This window comes from Heptranchias perlo, chromosome 1 (genome assembly GCF_035084215.1).
Source record: "Heptranchias perlo isolate sHepPer1 chromosome 1, sHepPer1.hap1, whole genome shotgun sequence".
Taxonomy (NCBI): Eukaryota; Metazoa; Chordata; class Chondrichthyes; order Hexanchiformes; family Hexanchidae; genus Heptranchias; species Heptranchias perlo.
Genome location: NC_090325.1, coordinates 93284055 through 93306216, shown reverse-complemented (window position 1 = coordinate 93306216; position 22162 = coordinate 93284055). Strand labels below are relative to the sequence as shown.

General features: G+C 43.3%; 1 protein-coding gene across 2 annotated transcripts in view; it reads left to right on the top strand.

The window, feature by feature from the left end:
• Positions 1–10421, top strand: part of lias (lipoic acid synthetase) — a 50903-nt gene extending 40482 nt beyond the window's left edge. The window contains exons 10-11 of one of the 2 annotated variants that reach the window (XM_067988618.1): positions 1138–1249; positions 8309–10421. In XM_067988618.1, coding sequence (XP_067844719.1) covers positions 1138–1249; positions 8309–8361 — 165 coding nt within the window. In that variant the 3' untranslated portion in view covers positions 8362–10421. Of the gene's footprint in view, positions 1–1137; positions 1250–8308 lie in introns of those variants that run through there. The other variant, XM_067988625.1, reaches the window with a different exon arrangement.
• Positions 10422–22162: the final 11741 nt, after the last annotated feature.

Genomic DNA, 22162 nt, shown 5'->3' with positions numbered 1-22162 from the left:
TTTTGAGAAAACAGCTTAAAGACAAAGGGAAAGTCTTCTGTATAATGTCAAAGTTATGTGACCAAGTAATAGCTTTTAATGTTTGTTTCTTTAACCTTTGCTCTTGTATGTATATTGTTCTGTAACTATAAAACTAGTGTAAGTTTGTTCAGGAAGAAGAAACTACTGAGATGTTATCTGTGGACTATAAACAAGAAATTCCAACATGAATGTTCCACGTTTTGATTTTTCCTGTTACATAAAATTGCACAACATCATCTCTAAACGTTGCTAATGTAGTAGAAAGCCACTGTTTGACTTCCACTTCTATTTCTGTTTTTCAATAGTTCCCAAATTAAACCCAGTGTTGCCAGTGTAATGTTACACCCAAACTAAGAAAGTAAAGACTTACTTTTATTTAGTGCCTCCGATGTCCCAATTGCATTTCTTCTGAAGTTGAATCACTGTTGTTATTTAGGCAAACATAGCCCCTGGTGTTCTCTTCATATTAAGTAGGTAAAAGGCCAATGCTCTAGTCTAATTGTGAAGTTATACTCTTCCCCAAACGACTGTCTTTTAGGTATTATCACACTTTGAGTCTAGTAATTTTCCTGTAAAATTAACACATAATTTTTTCTATGTCTCCAGTACGGACTAAGAACTGCAGAAGTCATGATGTGGAGATGCCGGTGATGGACTGGGGTTGACAATTGTAAACAATTTTACAACACCAAGTTATAGTCCAACAATTTTATTTTAAAATCCACAAGCTTTCGGAGGCTTCCTCCTTCCTCAGGAAGGAGGAAGCCTCCGAAAGCTTGTGGATTTTAAAATAAAATTGTTGGACTATAACTTGGTGTTGTAAAATTGTTTACAATTGCAGAAGTCATGGCATCTGTGAATGCAGGACCATGAAGAAAAGTTTTTAAATGCTCAAGTATTAAAATAACAGTATTTTTGAGCTATTTAAGGTTTCAACAAAAATCCTCTACCTGCCACACCTACTGCACCTCCAGGAGACAAGTAGTGATTATTAATGAGCCAGTTGATTAATATTGATTGAACGTGCTGTTTTAAAAAAAACACTTGCCCATCTCTTCAGCATGGTCCTTTTAGATTGTTGATTCATTGTAATCTATATCCATTCCCCTCCCATAGGTGGATGAGTATGTAACCCCAGAGAAGTTTAAATACTGGGAAAATGTGGGTAATGAGCTTGGATTCCTATACACAGCAAGTGGACCCCTGGTGCGCTCTTCATACAAAGCAGGTGAGGGGCTAGCATTTAAGTAGAACTGTGTACTTGTTCTATCCCCAATAACTCAATTTAAGGTAAACTTATTTAAAATACAGCTAGAGTCAATATTAAGTGTTTTGACTCTCGTTGCTTATTTTTAATGATGTGGAGATGCCGGTGATGGACTGGAGTGGACAAATGTAAGGAGTCTTACAACACCTGGTTATAGTCCAACAGCTTTATTTGAAATCACAAGCTTTCGGAGCTTTCCTCCTTCGTCAGGTGAGTGTAGGATTCCATAAAGGTACAGCATATATAGTCAGAGAACAATGCCTGGTGATTACAGATAATCTTTCCATCTGCCCGTTCTCACACCTTGGCAGAGATATAATCAAAGCAATCAAAAGAGTTGAATGATGTTCAGACAGAGAAACATTACATACAAGACTACTGAATACACAATCGGTCAGAACACAAAGACAGAGAGAGAGAGAGAGAGAGACACCCGAAAGGCAGAAAAAGAGAGAATGACCAGTTGTATTAAAAACAGATAACTTTTTTTCGCTGGTGGGGTTACATGTAGCGTGACATGAACCCAAGATCCCGTTTGAGGCCGTCCTCATGGGTGCGGAACTTGGCTATCAATTTCTGCTCGACGATTTTGCGTTGTCGTGTGTCTCGAAGGCCGCCTTGGAGAACGCTTACCTGAAGATCGGAGGCTGAATGTCCTTGACTGCTGAAGTGTTCCCCGACTGGGAGGGAACCCTCCTGTCTGGCGATTGTTGCGCGGTGTCCGTTCATCCGTTGTCGCAGCGTCTGCATGGTCTCGCCAATGTACCATGCTCCAGGGCATCCTTTCCTGCAACGTATGAGGTAGACAACGTTGGCCGAGTCGCTGGAGTATGAACCATGTACCTGGTGGGTGGTGTCCTCTCGTGTGATGGTGGTATCTGTGTCGATGATCTGGCATGTCTTGCAGAGGTTGCCGTGGCAGGGTTGTGTGGTGTCGTGGACGCTGTTCTCCTGAAAGCTGGGTAATTTGCTGCGAGCGATGGTCTGTTTGAGGTTGGGTGGCTGTTTGAAGGCGAGTAGTGGAGGTGTGGGGATGGCCATAGCGAGGTGTTCGTCGTCATCGATGACATGTTGAAGGCTGCGAAGAACATGACGTAGTTTCTCCGCTCTGGGGAAGTACTGGACGACGAAGGGTACTCTGTTGGTTGTGTCCCGTGTTTGTCTTCTGAGGAGGTCTATGCGATTTTTCGCTGTGGCCCGTCGGAACTGTCAATCGACGAGTCGAGCGTCATATCCCATTCTTACGAGGGCGGCTTTCAGCGTCTGTAGGTGTCCATTGCGTTCCTCCTCGTCTGAGCAAATCCTGTGTATTCGCAGGGCCTGTCCATAGGGGATGGCCTCTTTGACATGGTTAGGGTGGAAGCTGGAAAAGTGGAGCATCGTGAGGCTGTCTGTGGGCTTGCGGTAGAGTGAGGTGCTGAGGTGCCCGTTTTTGATGGAGATTCGTGTGTCCAAGAATGAAACCGATTCTGAGGAGTTGTCCATGGTGAGTTTGATGGTGGGATGGAACTTGTTGATGTTATCGTGTAGTCTCTTCAGTGATTCTTCGCTGTGGGTCCATAGGAAGAAAATGTCGTCGATGTATCTGGTGTATAGCGCTGGTTGGAGGTCCTGTGCAGTGAAGAAGTCGTGCTCGAACTTGTGCATGAAAATGTTGGCGTATTGGGGTGCGAGTTTGGTCCCCATGGCTGTTCCGTGTGTTTGGGTAAAGAACTGGTTATTGAAGGTGAAGACATTGTGATCCAGGATGAAGCGGATGAGTTGTAGGATGGCGTCTGGAGATTGACTGTTGTTGGTGTTGAGTACTGATGCTGTTGCAGCGATGCCGTCAAACACTTCAGCAGTCAAGGACATTCAGCCTCCGATCTTCGGGTAAGCGTTCTCCAAGGCAGCCTTCGAGACACACGACAACGCAAAATCATCGAGCAGAAATTGGTAGCCAAGTTCCGCACCCATGAGGACGGCCTCCACCGGGATCTTGGGTTCATGTCACGCTACATGTAACCCCACCAGCGAACAAATGTTATCTGTTTTTAATACAACTGGTCATTCTCTCTTTCTGCCTTTCGGGTGTCTCTCTCTCTCTCTCTTTCTGTCTTTGTGTTCTGACCGTTTGTGTATTCAGTAGTCTTGTATGTAATGTTTCTCTGTCTGAACACCATTCAACTCCTTTGATTGCTTTGATTATATCTCTGCCGAGGTGTGAGAACGGGCAGTTGGAAAGATTATCTGTAATCACCAGGCATTGTTCTCTGACTATATATGCTGCACCTTTATGGAATCCTACACTCACCTGATGAAGGAGGAAAGCTCCGAAAGCTTGTGATTTCAAATAAAGCTGTTGGACTATAAGCTGGTGCTGTAAGACTCCTTATATTTTTAATGAGTCTAATTCAGTCTCATGCATTTCATGCTTAAGAAAATTAGCAGAAAATTCAGATATTGCTGTATTGTGTCACAAAAAGAATGTTTTGTTTGTATAATTGGTGTTCAGGCCAGTGAGAAATAAACTTTATTCCACTTCACTCAAAATAATTTTACATGAGATAAAATTGCAGCTAAAACGTTTGCTTCATTTACTGCAGTAACTCTGAAGTGACTCAGGAAACTTCAATACTTGATCGTAACAATTGGATTTTGAAGGTGGCAGCCAGTTGTGTCACAAATCAGAGGAAAAAATAATGGGATATTTAAGTGCTCTGTCTGGATTAATGTCCATTAAATATAAATTTTTCAAGTCAGAATTTTTTTTAAAAATTGTTCCTCACACCCGCTGTATGAATACAGAAAGCACAACAGGACTGTTCAGATGACTCTGAAATTAGGAGGGGTCATGTGTGAAATCTTTAGTCATGAAATAAACTTGGTACTTTGCTGCTTTCTTGAGTTCCCTAACTTCATGTGTACCCCGCCTCGCCCTGTGGAGGACAGAACAATATTTCCGCTTGTGTAGGATTATTCATTGTCTAAAATTAATACCATTAATACCTTGCTTATAGAATTTTCCTTTATGGTGGGAGAGATGATACACCTTCAGAATATAGGAAACTACCATCTTTCTTATTGTGGTTTTGATGCCACTCACCCAGGCAAGCGCTTCTCCCTCAAAATTAAATTCAGCTTAAAAAAAAAGGAAGCCATTTCAAAAAATCTTTTACTTATTAAAGATCAAACTTTTGAACATTATTTGCAGAATTTTTATTTAGTTTTCTACCACCTGACAGGAAAATGTAATGCAGTGAAAATCACAGGGAAGACAAAACACCCTTCTGAGGAACAGTGGACATCTTCTATCCCACACCTTTCTCTTTTTTTTAATTCATTCATGGGATGTGGGTGTCGCTGGTGAGGCCAGCATTTGTTGCCCATCCCTAATTGCCCTTGAGAAGGTGGTGGTGAGCCGCCTTCTTGAACCGCTGCAGTCCGTGTGGTGACGGTTCTCCCACAGTGCTGTTAGGAAGGGAGTTCCAGGATTTTGACCCAGCGACGATGAAGGAACAGCGATATATTTCCAAGTCGGAATGGTGTGTGACTTGGAGGGGAACGTGCAGGTGGTGTTGTTCCCATGTGCCTGCTGCTCTTGTCCTTCCAGGTGGTAGAGGTCGCGGGTTTGGGAGGTGCTGTCGAAGAAGCCTTGGCGAATTGCTGCAGTGCATCCTGTGGATGGTACACACTGCAGCCACTGTGCGCTGGTGGTGAAGGGAGTGAATGTTTAGGGTGGTGGATGGGGTGCCAATCAAGTGGGCTGCTTTGTCCTGGATGGTGTCGAGCTTCTTGAATGTTGTTGGAGCTGCACTCATCCAAGCAAGTGGAGAGTATTCCATCACACTCCTGACTTGTGCCTTGTAGATGGTGGAAAGGCTTTGGGGAGTCAGGAGGTGAGTCACTCTCCGCAGAATACCCAGCCTCTGATCTGCTCTCGTAGCCACAGTATTTATATGGCTGGTCCATTCAAGTTTCTGGTCAATGGTGACCCCCAGGATGTTGATGGGGGATTCGGCGATGGTAATGCCGTTGAATGTCAAGGGGAGGTGGTTAGACTCTCTCTTGTTGGAGATGGTCATTGCCTGGCACTTATCTGGTGTGAATGTTACTTGCCACTTATGAGCCTAAGCCTGGATGTTGTCCAGGTCTTGCTGCATGCGGGCTCGGACTGCTTCATTATTTGAGGGGTTGCGAATGGGACTGAACACTGTGCAATTATCAGCGAACATCCCCATTTCTGACCTTATGAAGGAGGGAAGGTCATTGATGAAGCAGCTGAAGATGGTTGGGCCTAGGACACTGCCCTGAGGAACTCCTGCAGCAATGCCCTGGGGTTGAGATGATTGGCCTCCAACAACCACTACCATCTTCCTTTGTGCTAGGTATGACCCCAGCCACTGGAGAGTTTTCCCCCTGATTCCCATTGACTTCAAATTTACTAGGGCTCCTTGGTGCCACACTCGGTCAAATGCTGCCTTAATGTCAAGGGCAGTCACTCTCACCTCTGGAATTCAGCTCTTTTGTCCATGTTTGGACCAAGGCTGTAATGAGGTCTGGAGCCGAGTGGTCCTGGCGGAACCCAAATTGAGCATCGGTGAGCAGGTTATGGTGAGTAAGTGCCGCTTGATAGCACTGTCGACGACACCTTCCATCACTTTGCTGATGATTGAGAGTAGACTGATGGGGCGGTAATTGGCTGGATTTGCTTTGTCCTGCTTTTTGTGGACAGGACATACCTGGGCAATTTTCCACATTGTCGGGTAGATGCCAGTGTTGTAGCTGTACTGGAACAGCTTGGCTAGCGGCGCAGCTAGTTCTGGAGCACAAGTCTTCAGCACTACAGCCGAGATGTTGTCGGGACTCATAGCCATTGCTGTATCCAGTGCATTCAGCCGTTTCTTGATATCACGTGGAGTGAATCGAATTGGCTGAAGACTGGCTTCTGTGATGGTGGGGATATCGGGAGGAGACCGAGATGGATCATCCACTCGGCACTTCTGGCTGAAGATGGTTGCAAACGCTTCAGCCTTGTCTTTTGCACTCACGTGCTGGACTCCGCCATTATTGCGGATGGGGATGTTTGCAGAGCCTCCTCCTCCTGTTAGTTGTTTAATTGTCCACCACCATTTACGACTGGATGTGGCAGGACTGCAGAACTTTGATCTGATCCGTTGGTTGTGGAATTGTTTAGCTCTGTCTATAGCATGTTGCTTCTGCTGTTTAGCATGCATGTAGTCCTGAGTTGTAGCTTCACCAGGTTAGCACCTCATTTTTAGGTACGCCTGGTGCTGCTCCTGGTATGCTCTTCTACACTCCTCATTGAACCAGGGTTGTTCCCCTGGTTTGTTGGTAATGGTAGAGTGAGGAATATGCCGGGCCATGAGGTTACAGATTGTGCTGGAATACAATTCTGCTGCTGCTGATGGCCCACAGTGCCTCATGGATGCCCAGTTTTGTGCTGCTAGATCTGTTCTGAATCTATCCCATTTAGCACAGTGGTAGTGCCACACAACACGTTGGATGGTGTCCTCAGTGCGAAGACGGGACTTCATCTCCACGAGGACTATGTGGTGGTCACTCCTACCAATACTGTCATGGACACATGCATTTGCGACAGGTAGATTGGTGAGGACGAGGTCAAGTAAGTTTTTCCCTCGTGTTGGTTCGCTCACCACCTGCCGCAGGCCCAGTCTGGCAGCTATGTCCTTCAGGACTCGGCCAGCTCGGTCAGTAGTGGTGCTACCGAGCCACTCTTGGTGCATGGACAATTCTTTGTTTTCACTTTGTGCGTGTGCGCCTGCGTACGCACACCTCAGTATTCTGAAGAATCCACATTCATAATTCCCCACACAACAGATCCTCAATCTCACATGTGGGGAAAGTAGACAATGCTCAGCAGAGGCTGGATGCATTCCCACCATGAGGGGAAAACATTAGAGGGAAAGTCACTGCAACCATTGTGACGTATAGGAATTCTGACAAAAAGAAATGATCATTTTTTTAAAAATCTATGAAATGCATCCGGTCATGTTAAATATTTGCTACTGTACGTGTAGTGTCTCTCACTGAGAGACACAACACGTACATTCTACAAGTGTGGCTAGAAATGGAGTTGTGAGAAAACCTGGCCCACTGACAATGGAACTGTTATATGGCAGCCATGACACTGGCGGACCTTGATATGTTAATACTTTTTAGTTGCAATCCATTAGTGTTGATTTCACCAGAAGCAATTCCTGACAACTATCTGAATAGTCATCAGCTTGCTGAATCTGACTGATTGCCAGCTTGTCATCTTGATCGGCTAGAGACTGATTTCTAAAGGGAGGGGGGACCCTGATGCCTTCAAGTGCACTTGGCAGAGAGCTTGGTCGCCAGAAGCTACTTATTCTGAAGGATTGAGGGGACAGCCTTCCCCTGTTCATCAATTCTTCTGGGTTTCTCTAGATAGAGATAAATACGCAAAGACTCCGTGGGGTTATATGAAACTCGTATATACGTTTGTTACAGTTGGTCTAGGTTTTGTATTACTAAAAAAGTTAGTGAAATCTCACATTTTTTATATTTGAGAAGGCAGAAGTTAGAAATTTTGTAACTAAGTAAAATCTGATAAATTGACTTTATGCTATTGCCTCACCCTTTACCTTTTAATAAGTGTGATTGTGCTTTGTAGCCTAAGTCACATGGTCTGATGGGGTTTATTCTTCTGCTATCCGAAGACCAGGAAAACATGACCTAATTTCAGCAACATGGGTTTCTGTTCAACCCCTAAATGAGGCTGTATTATCAGATATTGTGCATATGAAGTCACAATCCGTAGGGAATGAGGGCTTGCTTACAGCAGTGATATTTGCTACTGAGTAAGTGTTTTGAACAGCTCTTAGTAGCATTGGCAGAGGCCTGGGGACAAATCGTCTCTGGCCCTTCAGCCAGCGAGATGGGATGCAGGAGAAAAATAAAAATATACAAATAATGTTAAGTAAACACACTCAAAGAACTTTCTTTTATAAATTTCTCCTCACTTTTTTTATTCAGGTGAATATTTCTTGAAGAAGCTACTTAATAAAAGAACGGCCGAGACGAGTTAGATGACTCGGAAAACAGTCGAATTGTTGACCTCCTTGAACCTCGACAACTTTTTTTGTAATTTCTCCAAGTATTGCAATTAACATAATTTTTTAAAACAATTTGTCCATGGGGTGTGGGCAAGTTTGCATTTATTATTCATCAGTGGTTGCTCTGAGAAGGTGGTGATAGGTGGTCTTGAAACACTATAATCTTTGTGGTGATGGTGCTTCCACAATGGTGTTAGGTAGGGAATAAGGACATCAGTTATCAACCATTGTTTAAATGCCATGCTGCCCTAATTCATCTACAGTCTCTCCTAGGGATGACTTTTTATTTTCTTTTAATGAAAATCTATTTAAATTTTGTCTTGGAAAATCTACTCCACAAAATATTTAATAACTTTCTAATATATAACATTTTTTTGAACAAATTATACCTTGGAAACAAACCAGTTGATTTGGTGATTGGTTTTGTACAGGTGGGTCATTGCACAGGATGTTCATCTTGTGAACATCAAGCACAATACGACTACGTTTGAGACCTGGGCAATAAAAACTGTTAATTCATTGAATAATTTAGCAATCCAGTAAATAACTTTATGATAGCAAACATTTGATAGAATTTGAGAGTTCAAAAGTTACTTTATCCTACCAACTATAGTTTAAACCGTTGATCGAGATTTTTCTGGAAATTGAAAAAACCTTAAAGAAGCATTTCCATCTAAAGTGTGACCAACAAGCAGTTCTGAACTTGTCTCACTCCTACGTCAGTTTAATCACTTACTGAGTGAACCCTTTCACCAGCACATGACTGTATTTAAGTTTGAAATAAATCCCTTGTAAAATAGATTAACAGACGTGCTGATTTATGTATACTTTATTGAGTGATCAGATGTGCTTTAATTTGATCAATTAAATGTTGCACTGTGCAACACTCAAGGTATTGGGCCGGAAATTGCTTTAAAAAGAATGGTGAGCTCAACAGCGCTCAATGTTGTTTAGTGGCCAAATGAAAGAGCAAGTTCCGGCATTCACATATGCGCAGACAAACACTGAAATGTAGAACATGCTCTTCCTGGTTCGCCGGCGAACTAGTGGCTTTGCCTTAAAGGGATATCACTGGCTACAATATCAGAATCAATGGACCAACACCAACTTGCTCTTCTGCCCAACTGGAAACTAACTAATATCACCACAAAACAGGTATGGTTAAATATGCCAGGTCAAAACTAAATTTTAACAGCGTGGTAAGTCTTAATGACTGCCAAAGCACTAAAAATTAAGATAAGTGCCAGGCAATGACCATCTCCAACAAGAGAGCGTCTAACCACCTCCCCTTGACATTCAACGCCATTGCCGAATCCCCCACCACCAACATCCTGGGGGTCACCATTGACCAGAAACTTAACTAGACCAGCCATATACTGTGGCTACGAGAGCAGGTCAGAGGCTGGGTATTCTGCGGCGAGTGACTCACCTGACTCCCTAAAGCCTTTCCACCATCTACAAGGCACAAGTCAGGAGTGTGATGGAATACTCTCCACTTGCTTGGATGAGTGCAGCTCCAACAACACTCAAGAAGCTCGACACCATCCAAGATAAAGCAGCCCGCTTGATTGGCACTCCATCCACCACCCTGAACATTCACTCCCTTCACCACCGGTGCACTGTGGCTGCAGTGTGTACCATCCACAGGATGCACTGCAGCAACTCGCCAAGGCTTCTTCGACAGCACCTCCCAAACCCGCGACCTCTACCACCTGGAAGGACAAGAGCAGCAGGCACATAGGAACAACACCACCTGCACGTTCCCCTCCAAGTCACACACCATCCCAACTTGGAAATATATCGCCGTTCCTTCATCGTCGCTGGGTCAAAATCCTGGAACTCCCTTCCTAACAGCACTGTGGGAGAACCGTCACCACACGGACTGCAGCGGTTCAAGGCGGCAGCTCACCACCACCTTCTCAAGGGCAATTAGGGATGGGCATTAAATGCCAGCCTCACCAGCGACGCCCACATCCCATGAATGAATTAAAAAAACATTTGGTCATTAAAAAAAGTTTTTTAAATTAAAAAAAGTTTTTTTTTTTCTTGTCTCTTTTACTTAATTCGATTATAAGAACATAAGAAATATGAGCAGAAGTAGGCCATCCGGCCCCTCGATCCTGCTCCACCATTCACCAAGATCATGGCTGATCTTCTACCTCAAAGCCATTTTCCTGCACTCCCCATATCCCTTGATGCCTTTAATATCTAGAAATCTATCTATCTCTGCTTTGAATGTACTCAATGACTGAGCCTCCACAGCCCCCTGGGGTAGAGAATTCCAAAGATTCACCACCCTCAGTGAAGAAATTTCTCCGCATCTCAGTCCTAAATGGCCTACCCCTTATTCTGAGACTGTGACCCCTGGTTCTAGGCTCCCCAGACAGGGGAAACATCCTCCTTGCATCTACCCTGTCAAGTCCTTCAAGAATTTTGTATGTTTCAATGAGATCACCTCTCATTCTTCTAAACTCTAGAGAATATTGGCCTAGTCTACTCAATCTCTCCTCATACGACAATCCCGCCATCCCAGGAATCAGTCTGGTAAACCTTCATTGCACTCCCTCGATAGCAAGTATATCCTTTCTTAGGTAAGGAGACCAAAATTGTACACAATACTCCGGGTGTGGTCTCATCAAGGCCCCATATAATTGCAGTAAGACATCTTTTTACTCCTGTACTCAAATCCTCTTGTAATAAAGGCCAACATACCATTTGCCTTTCTAATTGCTTGCTGCACCTGCAGGTTAGCTTTCAGTGAATCATGTACAAGAACACCCAGGTCCCTTTGAACATCAACATTTCCCAATCTCTCACCATTTAAAAATACTCTCCATTTCTGTTTTTCCTACCAAAGTGGAAACTTCACATTTTTCCACATTATATTCCATCTTCCATGTTCTTGACCACTCACTTAACCTGTCTATATCCCCTTGAAGCCTCTTTGCATCCTCCTCACAACTCACATTCCCATCTAGTATTGTGTCATCAGCAAACTTGGAAATATTACATTTGGTCCCCTCATCCAAATCATTGATATAAATTGTGAATAGCTGGGGCCTGAGCACCAATCCCTGTGGTACCTCACTAGTTACAGTCTGCCAACCTGAAAAAGACCCATTTATTTCTACTCTTTTTTTCTGTCTGGTAACCAATTCTCAATCCATGCCAGTATATTACCCCCAATTCCATGTGCTCTAACTTTGTTCACCAACCTGTGTGGGACCTTATCGAAAGCCTTCTGAAAATCCTAATACACCACGTCCTCTGGTTCCCCCTTATCTATTCTACTAGTTACATCCTCAAAGAACTCCAATAGGTTTGTCAAATATGATTTCCCTTTCATAAATCCATGTTGACTTTGTCTAATCCCATTGATATTTTCTTAGTGTCCTGTTATCACATCCTTTATAATAGATTCTAGCATTTTGCCTACTACTGATGTCAGGCTAACAGGTCTATAGTTCCCTGTTTTCTCTCTCCCTCCTTAAATAGTGGGGTTACATTTGCTATCCTCCAATCTGCAGGAACCATTCCAGAATCTATAGAATTTTGGAAGATGACAACCAATGCATCCACTGTATAGACACCTCTCAAAACGCTGGGATGTAGATCATCAGGTCCTTGGGATTTATCGACTTTCAGTCCCATTAATTTCTCTCTTTTTTTTACTAATACTAATTTCTTTCAATTCCTCATTCTCGCCAGACCCTTGGTTCTCTAGTATTTCTGGGAGATTTTTTGTGTCTTCTTCCGTGAAGACAGATACAAAGGGGGAAAAGTTTGATAAGGGTCCGTTTAGGCTACCGCCCCGCGCCCAACAGACCCTGCGCAGGCAGGACGCAAGTTTGGACCCACCCAAGGACTTAACTGCAATCAGCGTTCCTTTCCAGGCCTTGCACGTGGAATCAATGCAAGTAGCACTTTCCACCCCCAGAGGGAGCGCAATCTCTAAGAGATTTCTAAGAAACATCCTCCCTTTAAGGTAGCTGGTACCTGTTAATTGCTGAAAATAACAGTCGACTGTCTGCACGGAGTCTGAACAGGGATCAGACATTGCACACGTAAAACACAGATACAGATCCCATCCGTATGTTTACACACTGATAAGTTATGTTAAAACATTGAATAAAGGTTGCACACTACTAAATCCCACATCCTCCAATCTGCACACCAGACCTCACCAATTTGCGAGAGTGCATGCACCAAGGTTCTCTGCTGATGCACTAGAGACCTTGGGTGCAAGAGGTGGACAGAAGTAGGGACATCCTATATCCACGGGGAGGGGCAAGAGGCCCTCCAGACATATACTCAAAAGACAGTGGGAAGCAGCGGGGGACAAACGGATGCAGTGCAGGAAGAAGTTCAATGCTTCAACATGAGTAGTCAAGGTGAGTGAGGTCAACTGTCAAGTGGCGTCTCCTACCAACTGCACCGCGCACTACATGCCCCATCCCCCACATACCAATAAACTCTTTCCATCAGTACTCATCTCTTCCAATCAGATGCTTCCTCTCACCCTGACACATTACCACTGTTTCAAGCAAGCCACCCACCCACAACTTACAGGCCGCACACACTGGCAGCTATTCAACCATGACAGGCACATCACCTAGACATACGTCACGCTTTCTTGCAGGAGAGGGTGGCGCATATCAAGAAGCAGCAAGTGGCAGTGGCATTTAGCCCCTCAAGCCTGTTCCACCATTCAATGATATCATGGTGGACCTGTGACCTAATTCCATATACCCATCTTAGCCCCATATCCCTTCATACCCTTGGTTCACAGAAATCTATCAATCTCAGATTTAACATTCACAAGTGAGCTAGCATCAACTGCCTATTGTAGAAAAGCATTCCAAACACCCTTTGCGTGTAGAGGCATTTCCGAACTTCACTCCTGCACATCCTAGCTCTAAATGTTAGGCTATGTACCGACATCCTAGTACTGAAGTCTAGGAGACCTTCAAAAACAATTACAAATGTTTCAGCAGCCAGAAGCAATAATCCAGCCACTAACTTGTAAGTCCTGCATGATCCCTTTAAATTGCACTGGTAGGGGTCCACCAGGCACTCTTAAGACACGTTCAGGTGGTCGGGGTTAAGACTGAGCGTTGAGTTGAGCGTTAAGTCCCAAAATGGTGTCTATCACTTTAAATCAGCTTTGCACACTGATTGAAGCCATTTTCTCCCTACTTTACATAATTCCAGCATTCGTTATCTGCGCCTGCGCTAACTCCTATACCAAGATGGCATCTGGCGCACGTCACGCAGGAAACGTGCGTGCGCATCCAAGACGCCATCTTGGATGTCGGAGAGGCCATGTAGCGCCGAAACAACGGGCGCTACACGGCCCAATTTAGTGCCCACAGTGTTTGTTTAATTTCTCTGCTATCTCCTTATTCCCCATTATAAATTCTCCCGTCTCTGTCTGTAAAGGACCCACATTTGCCGTCACTAGTCTTTTCCTTTTTAGATACCTATAGAAGCTTTTACAGTCCGTTTTTATGTTTCTCACTTGTTTACTCTCATGTTCTATTTTCCCTTTCTTTATCAATTTCTTGGTCCTCCTTTGATGAATTCTAAAATGCTCCCATTCCTCAGGCTTACTGCTTTTTCTGGCAACTTTATATGCCTCTTCCTTTGATTTAATACTATCTTTAATTTCTCTTGTTAGCCACGGTTGGACCATTTTTCCTGTTTTTGTGCCTTAAAGGAATATATATTAGTTGCAAATTATGTATATTAATTCCTTAAATGCTAGCCATTGCCTGTCTACTGTTATACCTTTTAATGTAGTTCCCCAATCAACCACAGCCAACTTGCACCTCATATCTTCGTATTTTCTTTGTTTAGATATAAGACCCTAGTTTCAGATTGAACTACATCACTTTCAAACTTAATAAAGAATTCTATCATATTATGGTCACTCTTCCCTAAGGGCTCCTTTACAACAAGATTATTAATTAACCCTTTCTCATTGCACAATACTAGATCTAAAATAGCCTGTTCCCTCGTTGGTTCCTCAACATACTAATCTAGAAAACCATCTCGTATACATTCCAGAAATTTGTCCTCCACAGTATTAGTGCTAATTTGGTTTCCCCAACCTATATGTAGATTAAAGTCCCCCATGATTACTGTATTACCCTTGTTACATGCACTTCTAATTTCTTGCTTTATACCGTGCCCTACATTACCACTACTGTTTGGTGGCCTATAAACAACTCCCACCAATGTTTTCTGCTACTTGTTGTTTCTTAGCTTCACCCAAACTGATTCTACATCTTCATCTTCTGAGCCAAGATCCTTTCTCACTATTGTACTGACCTCATCCTTTATTAACAGCGCTACCTTATCTCCATTTCCTTTTTGCCTGACCTTCCTAAATGTTGAATATCCTTGAATATTCAGTTCCCAGCCTTGGTCACCCTGCAGGCAAGTCTCCGTAATGGCAATTACAGGTCATACCCATTTACTTTTATTTGTGCCATTAATTCATCTACCTTGTTGCGAATGCTGCGTGCATTCAAATTAACTGCCTTTAATTTTTCCCTTTTAACATTTTTTCCTATTTTGACCTTATTTGCTGCTGGCCTTTGTTTCCGCTGCCTTCCAATTTCACTTACTACTTTTCTGCCTTCTGCTTCCAGCTTTGTTACTCTTCCTTCGGAATCTCCTCTCAGATTCCCATCCCCCTGCCAAGTTAGTTTAAACCCGCCCCAACATCACAGCAAACCTTCCCAGCCCTGTTGAGGTGCAACCCATCCAGCCTGTACAGGTCCCACCTCCCCCAGAACCGGCCCCAATGCCCCAGGAATCTAAAGCCCTCCCTCCTGTACCATCTCTCCAGCCACGTATTCATCTGCTCTATCCTCCTATTTCTATACTCACCAGCACGTGGTATTGGGAGTATTCTGGAGATTACTACCCTTGAGGTCCTGCTTGTTAATCTCTTTCCTAACTCCTTAAAATCTGCCTGCAGGACCTCATCCCTCTTTCTACCTATTTTGTCGGTACCAATATGGACCATGACCTCTGGCTGTTCATCTTCTCCCCCCCCCACCCCCAGAATGTTCTGCAGCCGCTCAGTGACATCCTTGACCCTGGCACCAGGGAAGCAACACACCATCCTGGAATCACATCTGCAGCTGCAGACATGCCTGTCTGCTCCCCTAACTATGGAATCCCCTATCGCTATTGCTCTCCTGACCTTTCTCCCCTCATGTGCAGTTGAGCCATCCATGGTGCTATGGTCTTGGCTCTGGCTGCACTCCGCAGAGGAACCCTCTCCTGCACCAGTATTCAGAACTGGTTGGAGAGTGAGATGCCCTCGGAGGATTCCTGCACTACCTGCCTGATCCTCCTTGTCAGTCTGGCGGTAAACCAGTCCCTCTCTGCCTGCACTCTCTTAAGCTCCTAAAACGTGTTATCCATGTAGCTCTCAACCTCACGGATGCACTGCAATGACGCCAGCTGCTGCTCAAGCTCCGAAATCCAGAGCTCAAGCTCCTCCAGCTGATGACACTTCCTGCATCTGTGGTTGTCCAGGACACAGGAAGCGTCCTGGAGTTCCCACATCGCGCACGATGTGCATTCCACGGGTGTGAGCTGCCCTGCCATGCCTCGATTTATTAGATCGATTATTTCTTACACTTTCTTTTTGTCGCTGTCTGTAACTGTTTTTACAAATGATTTTATTGTTGTACTTTTCACTTCCTGGTTATTACGTTGCAGCTTGTACTTCAAGGTTTTGACACTTCGCGGCTTTTCAAGGATGCTGCAATCTGATTGGTCGAGGGGAGAGATCGATCCTCTCGCTTTTCCCATGGGCCCCAGCTTTGCTGGGGTTAACACTGGGCTCTTCTCATCTTCCTATTAGAGGAAGTGCACCCAGTAAAGACCGCGGTAAATTAGTGGGTGAGTATTAATTTATGGAGTGGCATTCGTTCGCTGCTTGGAACAATTTACGGGCCATTGAATTTGATGTAAAACTGATACATGCAAATGAAAACTGAATATATCTTTCAGCACTAGGTTTTGGTTGGAGTGGCCAGAATATTTACCTGCCTACAGTGAAGCTACATTGGGGTATTGTATTGTACTCTTATTCCAAACATAAATGACACATAATGGACTAAATGTGATTAATAAATATAACTACAACACAAGAGTTGTTTAATATTCAATCAAGATTACTTTTCTTCTGGCAGTTATTACGAAGAATAAATGGTCTAAAATTAGTTTGCAAACCATTAATTTATTTATTCACTTTATTTTTTATGTGAATAACTATAAAATTTGAAGACGACTACTTGTGGAACTATATTATGCCAGTGGTTCTCCATTTTTTTGGAGATCAGGCCCCATTACTATCTACGAGTACTATTAAGTCTCACAAAAGGTGACCATCTGAGAGAAAACAGAATTCTGAAGTTTTATTAATGACTGAAGTATGAAAACTGTGGCATCTTATCTATATTTGAGCTAACACTTGTTAAGAAAGTCAAAGGAGGACTGTGCAAAGTGTACTTGCTGGTTCCAGAAGATCTCACATCTGTAATAGTTCCATCACTCACACAACACAATCTGAACGATTGCTTGGGTTTTCAGTTTCAGGAAAAGTAAAAATAAGGGAAATCTCATCAGGAAGAAAATACTACCCCAATAACTCGTAATAAATCCGTACTTCATTATTTTGAATGCAAGCACTTTGCACATGAAAAAATGCAAAAAGAGGAAGTAACTAAGTTTATTTTTGGAAAAATGGCCACATTTAAAAACACCAGGATGACCAGTTTTACTGGCTTTGTTCACTTGTATTTCTGCAGAAGCTAATGAAATGTGTTTGTTTCCTCTTTCGACCCACACCTCCTCTTTCCACCCCCACCCCCTCTTTCCAACCCCTCTCCCCTCCCCCCCAATTATGAAATGATTATTGTAGTCTCAAATCCACACTGCACTGATAACAGCAGAGCCTGCTCTACACACAACCACTGGTACTACATTTTAAGATCTCACTGGCGGGCTGATTTTACGAAATCAAGCTGCTGACATGGAGGCTTGCCTGCTGGGAGCGCGTATCAAGAATTTAGCCATGATTTTCTGTCCAAGTTTTCAATATACACTCCCAGCTGGCAAGGTTCTATCCCGGCAGCATGATTTCATAAAATCTCTCCTATCGTGAGATCTTAAATCCATAATGGATTGAAAATTGTGGGAAATGTGTGTCTGAACTCCCAATATGTGGTCCTGGTGAAGGAGGCCTCACATTGAGATCATGAGTTTGTAAAATTGGACCGTACATCATTAGACATCTTCCACACATTGAGCTACATTACTCACTACTTATCACCAAGGTGACTAGATAAATATTTCTTCTCCCCTATACACTGGAACCGTCATCACCAAATTTAATCAAAGCTTTAAAAATGATTTTTAATCCATATCATGATTAACATTTGATTAAAACAAATCAGCCCTAGCATGTATTCTTTGAAATGCAATACACATTTTGTATTTGAAATTAAAAGTAAATTTAAAAGTTACACCTCCGTAATATAAAATGTCTTATGTAAAACTGTCAACACATAAACATTAGAAGGATAGATATTTCCATTTAAAATAGGCATTTCCCAGGAACAGTAAACAGATGTTCAGGCTTCCAGCCCAAGGCTCACCTCAGTTGTGGGGGTAGGGGGGGGGGTTCCTCACGGGGTCAGCAGCCTTGGATTCAGAGGCTAACAGTGTCCTTCTAGAAACCAGCCCTCCAATGTCTCTTCAAAAAACATGGGCACCGTGGACAGCTGCATAAAGAAGAGATTATGGCTGCTTCCTGCATAATGAACACAGATGTGCATGATGTTTGTGTTCAGATCCCACCTGACCATTACTTTAGTGCAAGCCCTTTATGATCATGTAGGTCATGGGGTTCCTATGAGGAGCACAGATGCCCACATGGTGGCCATCTTTCACTCAAAGAAGCCTTGCCACCTGTTAAATCTCTGCATCCTTTCTAACAGATGCCCGCTGTCCACAGGAAAAGTGATGAAGGTGTTGCCCATTGTAATCATAGAATTTGTCACTTACTTGATCCATGTGTGCTCTGCAGAATGCCAGAGGTCCGTGATGGATTGGAAGGTTCTGGTAGCAGGAAAGCTTCAACCTCTGCAGTCTTCACTTCTATGGGAACAGCTGTTTCTGTCCCATATGCTGTCTGCTGGTCTTCATACAGCAATACAACAGTGTAACGACCTGTCACGTGAAGCAGAGGCAACAAAGACAGGTCTTCTGATGTCGATAAATGCAGGTCTCAGTGTAGTGATGGTTGTGAACAAACACCTCCAGTGTCACTGCACCTGCAGGTGTTGTCTCCTCTTGAGCTCATCTACCTTATTTAAGTCAGGCAGCACTTTTGGAACAAACAAAAGACGAACCATCCTCAGTACTTTATATGTTGCTATTTAAGTGGCAGTAGCAACCAAGACTGGTAATGGGTGGAATTATGAAGTGTTGGCAGGAAAGAAAAGCATAAAAATGGCAGACTGCACAGCAAAACTAACTAATGCTTGGAGTAAATGCAGCAAAATGTAATTGTAAACAAAGAAAAACAGTTTAAATAGCAATTTGAACAACAGTCTCCCCTTAAGAAGCCTACTTGAGCAGGGCCAATCCCAGGACTCTTGTCTCCATATTCGGAGGGAAAGGTATCTGCTGTGGGTGTGCATTGCCTGAATTTCAGCATGGGACCAAATTTAAATAAATAATCTATGCTAATGAGACTTGCATATGCTTTCAGCATAGCCTCATACAGCCTCCTGAAATTGTATGTTGCAATATCCTATGCACACCAAATCAGATGCATGAGGGTGAGGGCCTGAATTACCCAGCACCTGCAAGACTGATTGCTGGCAGGTCCTGGGAAGATTAGGGCTCAAGAATGTGAAATACCCATCATAGGTACTGCAGTATTTCATTTGTTAAAAATCCATTTTACTGTTTAAATATGTAAAAGTGTAATAGTAGGCAACTTTTAAAGTTGCAAAACATAATGTATTATTAAATTATTCTGTATTTGTGTGACAATATACTGGTGGTTCCCCCAATGACAAGGCCTCGGGATGTATTGTGCTATTGGTATTCCTTTATTCTCAAGACACCAATGTACATTGGGATATTCAGCTTTGTGGGCTGAGTTAAGTGCAGTTAAGAAGAAGCGGAAAACTGTCTACTATCTCAGCTGGAGTGTTACTTTTAATGGAGTACTTATTTCAGTAGGTCCAATGATCATTCAATTTATGCATAAAATTGATCCCACCAGTTAATTTTTAAAAAGATATCAAGTTCAATACTATTACACTAAATATAGATTTTGCAGGGTTTTTGTTTAGAAAGTAACCATGTTGTGAGAAAGGCTTCATAGAGTTGAAAAAGAGATGTTGAATAACCTGATAGTAGTATCATAATATGGTAAAGCATAGAAAGCGGCCATTCGGCCCATCGTGCCTGTGCTGGCTCTTTGAAAGAGCTATCCAATTAGTCCCACTCCCCTACTCTTTTCCAATAGCCCTATAAATTTTTTCCCTTCAAGTATTGATCCAATTCCCTTTTGAAAGCTATTATTGAATCTGCTTCCACCATTATTTCAGGCGGTGCATTCCAGATCAAAACAACTCTCTGCGTAAAAAAATGTTTCCTTCTGTTGCCTCTGGTTCTTTTGCCGATAAATCTTAAATCTGTGTCCTCTGGTTTACCGACTCATCTATCACTGGAAACAGTTTCTCCTTATTCACTCTGTCAAAACTATTCATGTTCTGAACACTTCTATCAAATTGCCTCTTAACCTTCTCTGTTCTAAGGAGAACAACCCCAGCTTCTTCAGTCTCTCCACATAATTGAAGTCCCTCATCCCTGGAACCATTCCAGTAAACCTCTTCTGCACCATCTCTAAGACTTGACATCCTTTCCTAAAGTTTTGTGCCCAGAATTGAACACAATACTCCAGCTGAGGCCTAACCATTGTTTTATAAAGGTTTTGCATAATTCCCTTGCTTTTGTACTCTATGCCTCTATTAATAACGCCAAGGATCCCATATACTTCAACTTGTCCTGCCACCTTCAAAGATTTGTGCACATACACCCCCAGGTCTCTTTGTTCCTATATTCACTTTAAAATGGTACCATTTAGTTTATACTGCCTCTCCTCATTCTACCAAAATGTATCACTTCAGACTTCTCTGCATTAACTTTCAACTGCCATGTGTCTGCCCATTTCACCAGTCTGTCTATGTCCTCCTGAAATCTATTACCATCCTCCACATTGTTTACTACATTTCTGAGTTTCATGTCAACTGCAAACTTTGAAATTATACCCTGTAGAACCAAGTCCAGGTCATTAATATATATCAAAAAGAGCAGTGGTCCTAATACTGACCCCTGGGGAACACCACTGTGTACTTCCCTCCAGTCTGAACAACAACTATTCACCACTACTCTCTGCTTTCTGTCTTTTAGCCAATTTTGTATCCATGCCTCACATTTGCCCCCCGTCTGATTCTTCCTATTTCTGATCTATTCTTTACTCTAGTGCTATTTGTCTCCCCCGGTCCTCCATGCACCTTTTTTCTCCTCTCTAATGTTTCATCCTGGTGTCCACCCCCTGCCAAATTAGTTTAAACCCTCCCCCACAGCACCAGTTAACGTCCCATGAGGACATTGGTCCCAGCTCTATTGAGGTGCAACCCGTCCATCTTGAACAGATCCCTCCTGTGCCACAACTGGTCCCAATACCCCAGGAATCTGAAGCCCTGCCTCCTGCACCATTGCTCCAGTGACACATTAAGCGGTCATATCCTGCTATTCCTATTCCTACCATGTGGCACTAGGAGTAATCCAGAGATTACTGCCTTTGAGGTCCTGCTTTTTAGCTTCGTTCCTGGCTCCTGAAACTCTTTTCCTTCTTATGTCATTGGTTCCCACATGGACCACGACTTCTGGTTGTTTCTCTTTCCCCCTCAAAATGTTCTGCCCCTCTCAGTGATGCTCTTTACCCTGGCACCAGAGAGGCAACACACCATGCCGGACTCACGTCGACGGTTTCAGAAACGCCTGTCTATCCCCCTGACTATCGAATCCCCTGTAACTACTGCATTCCTATATTTCGCCATGCCCGCCTTATGCGGTCCTTTGCCTCATGGAGCCACGCTCTGGACTGCACTCCTTCAAGGTGTTGTCACCCTCAATGCTGAAAACTGGTTAGTGAGTGACACACTCCCAGAGGATTCCTGCCTCTTCCTACCCTGTCAGCTGGCCACCCACTTACTGTCCTGAGCTGTCTGTGGCTGTGGGGTGACCACTCTTGGAACGTATGAGCAGGAAATTCGCAGCCTCCCGTCTGCTCTGCAGTGATTCCAGCCGCTCTAAGCTCAAGCAGCCAGAGGCACTTCCTACACACATGGTCACCCAGGACACCTGAAGTGCCCTGGAATTCCCACATGGCACAGGAATTGCAGGCAACAGGTTTCAGCTGTCCCTTCATTCTATTTAGAGTCTACTTATATGCCTCTTATGTTATTTATCTTAGTACCCCTTTAACTCCCATTTATTATTTCTTTATTTATTTACCCTTTTTTAAAAAGTTATTTCTCAATCAATAATAACCAACTGTAATTATTATAGAATGTATACTAAATTGACTTACCTTCGCTTTCATGGGCTCCTCCGCTACGTCGATTGTGATATCACTTTTGCAAATTTTCTCAGTTTGTTTTCCTGC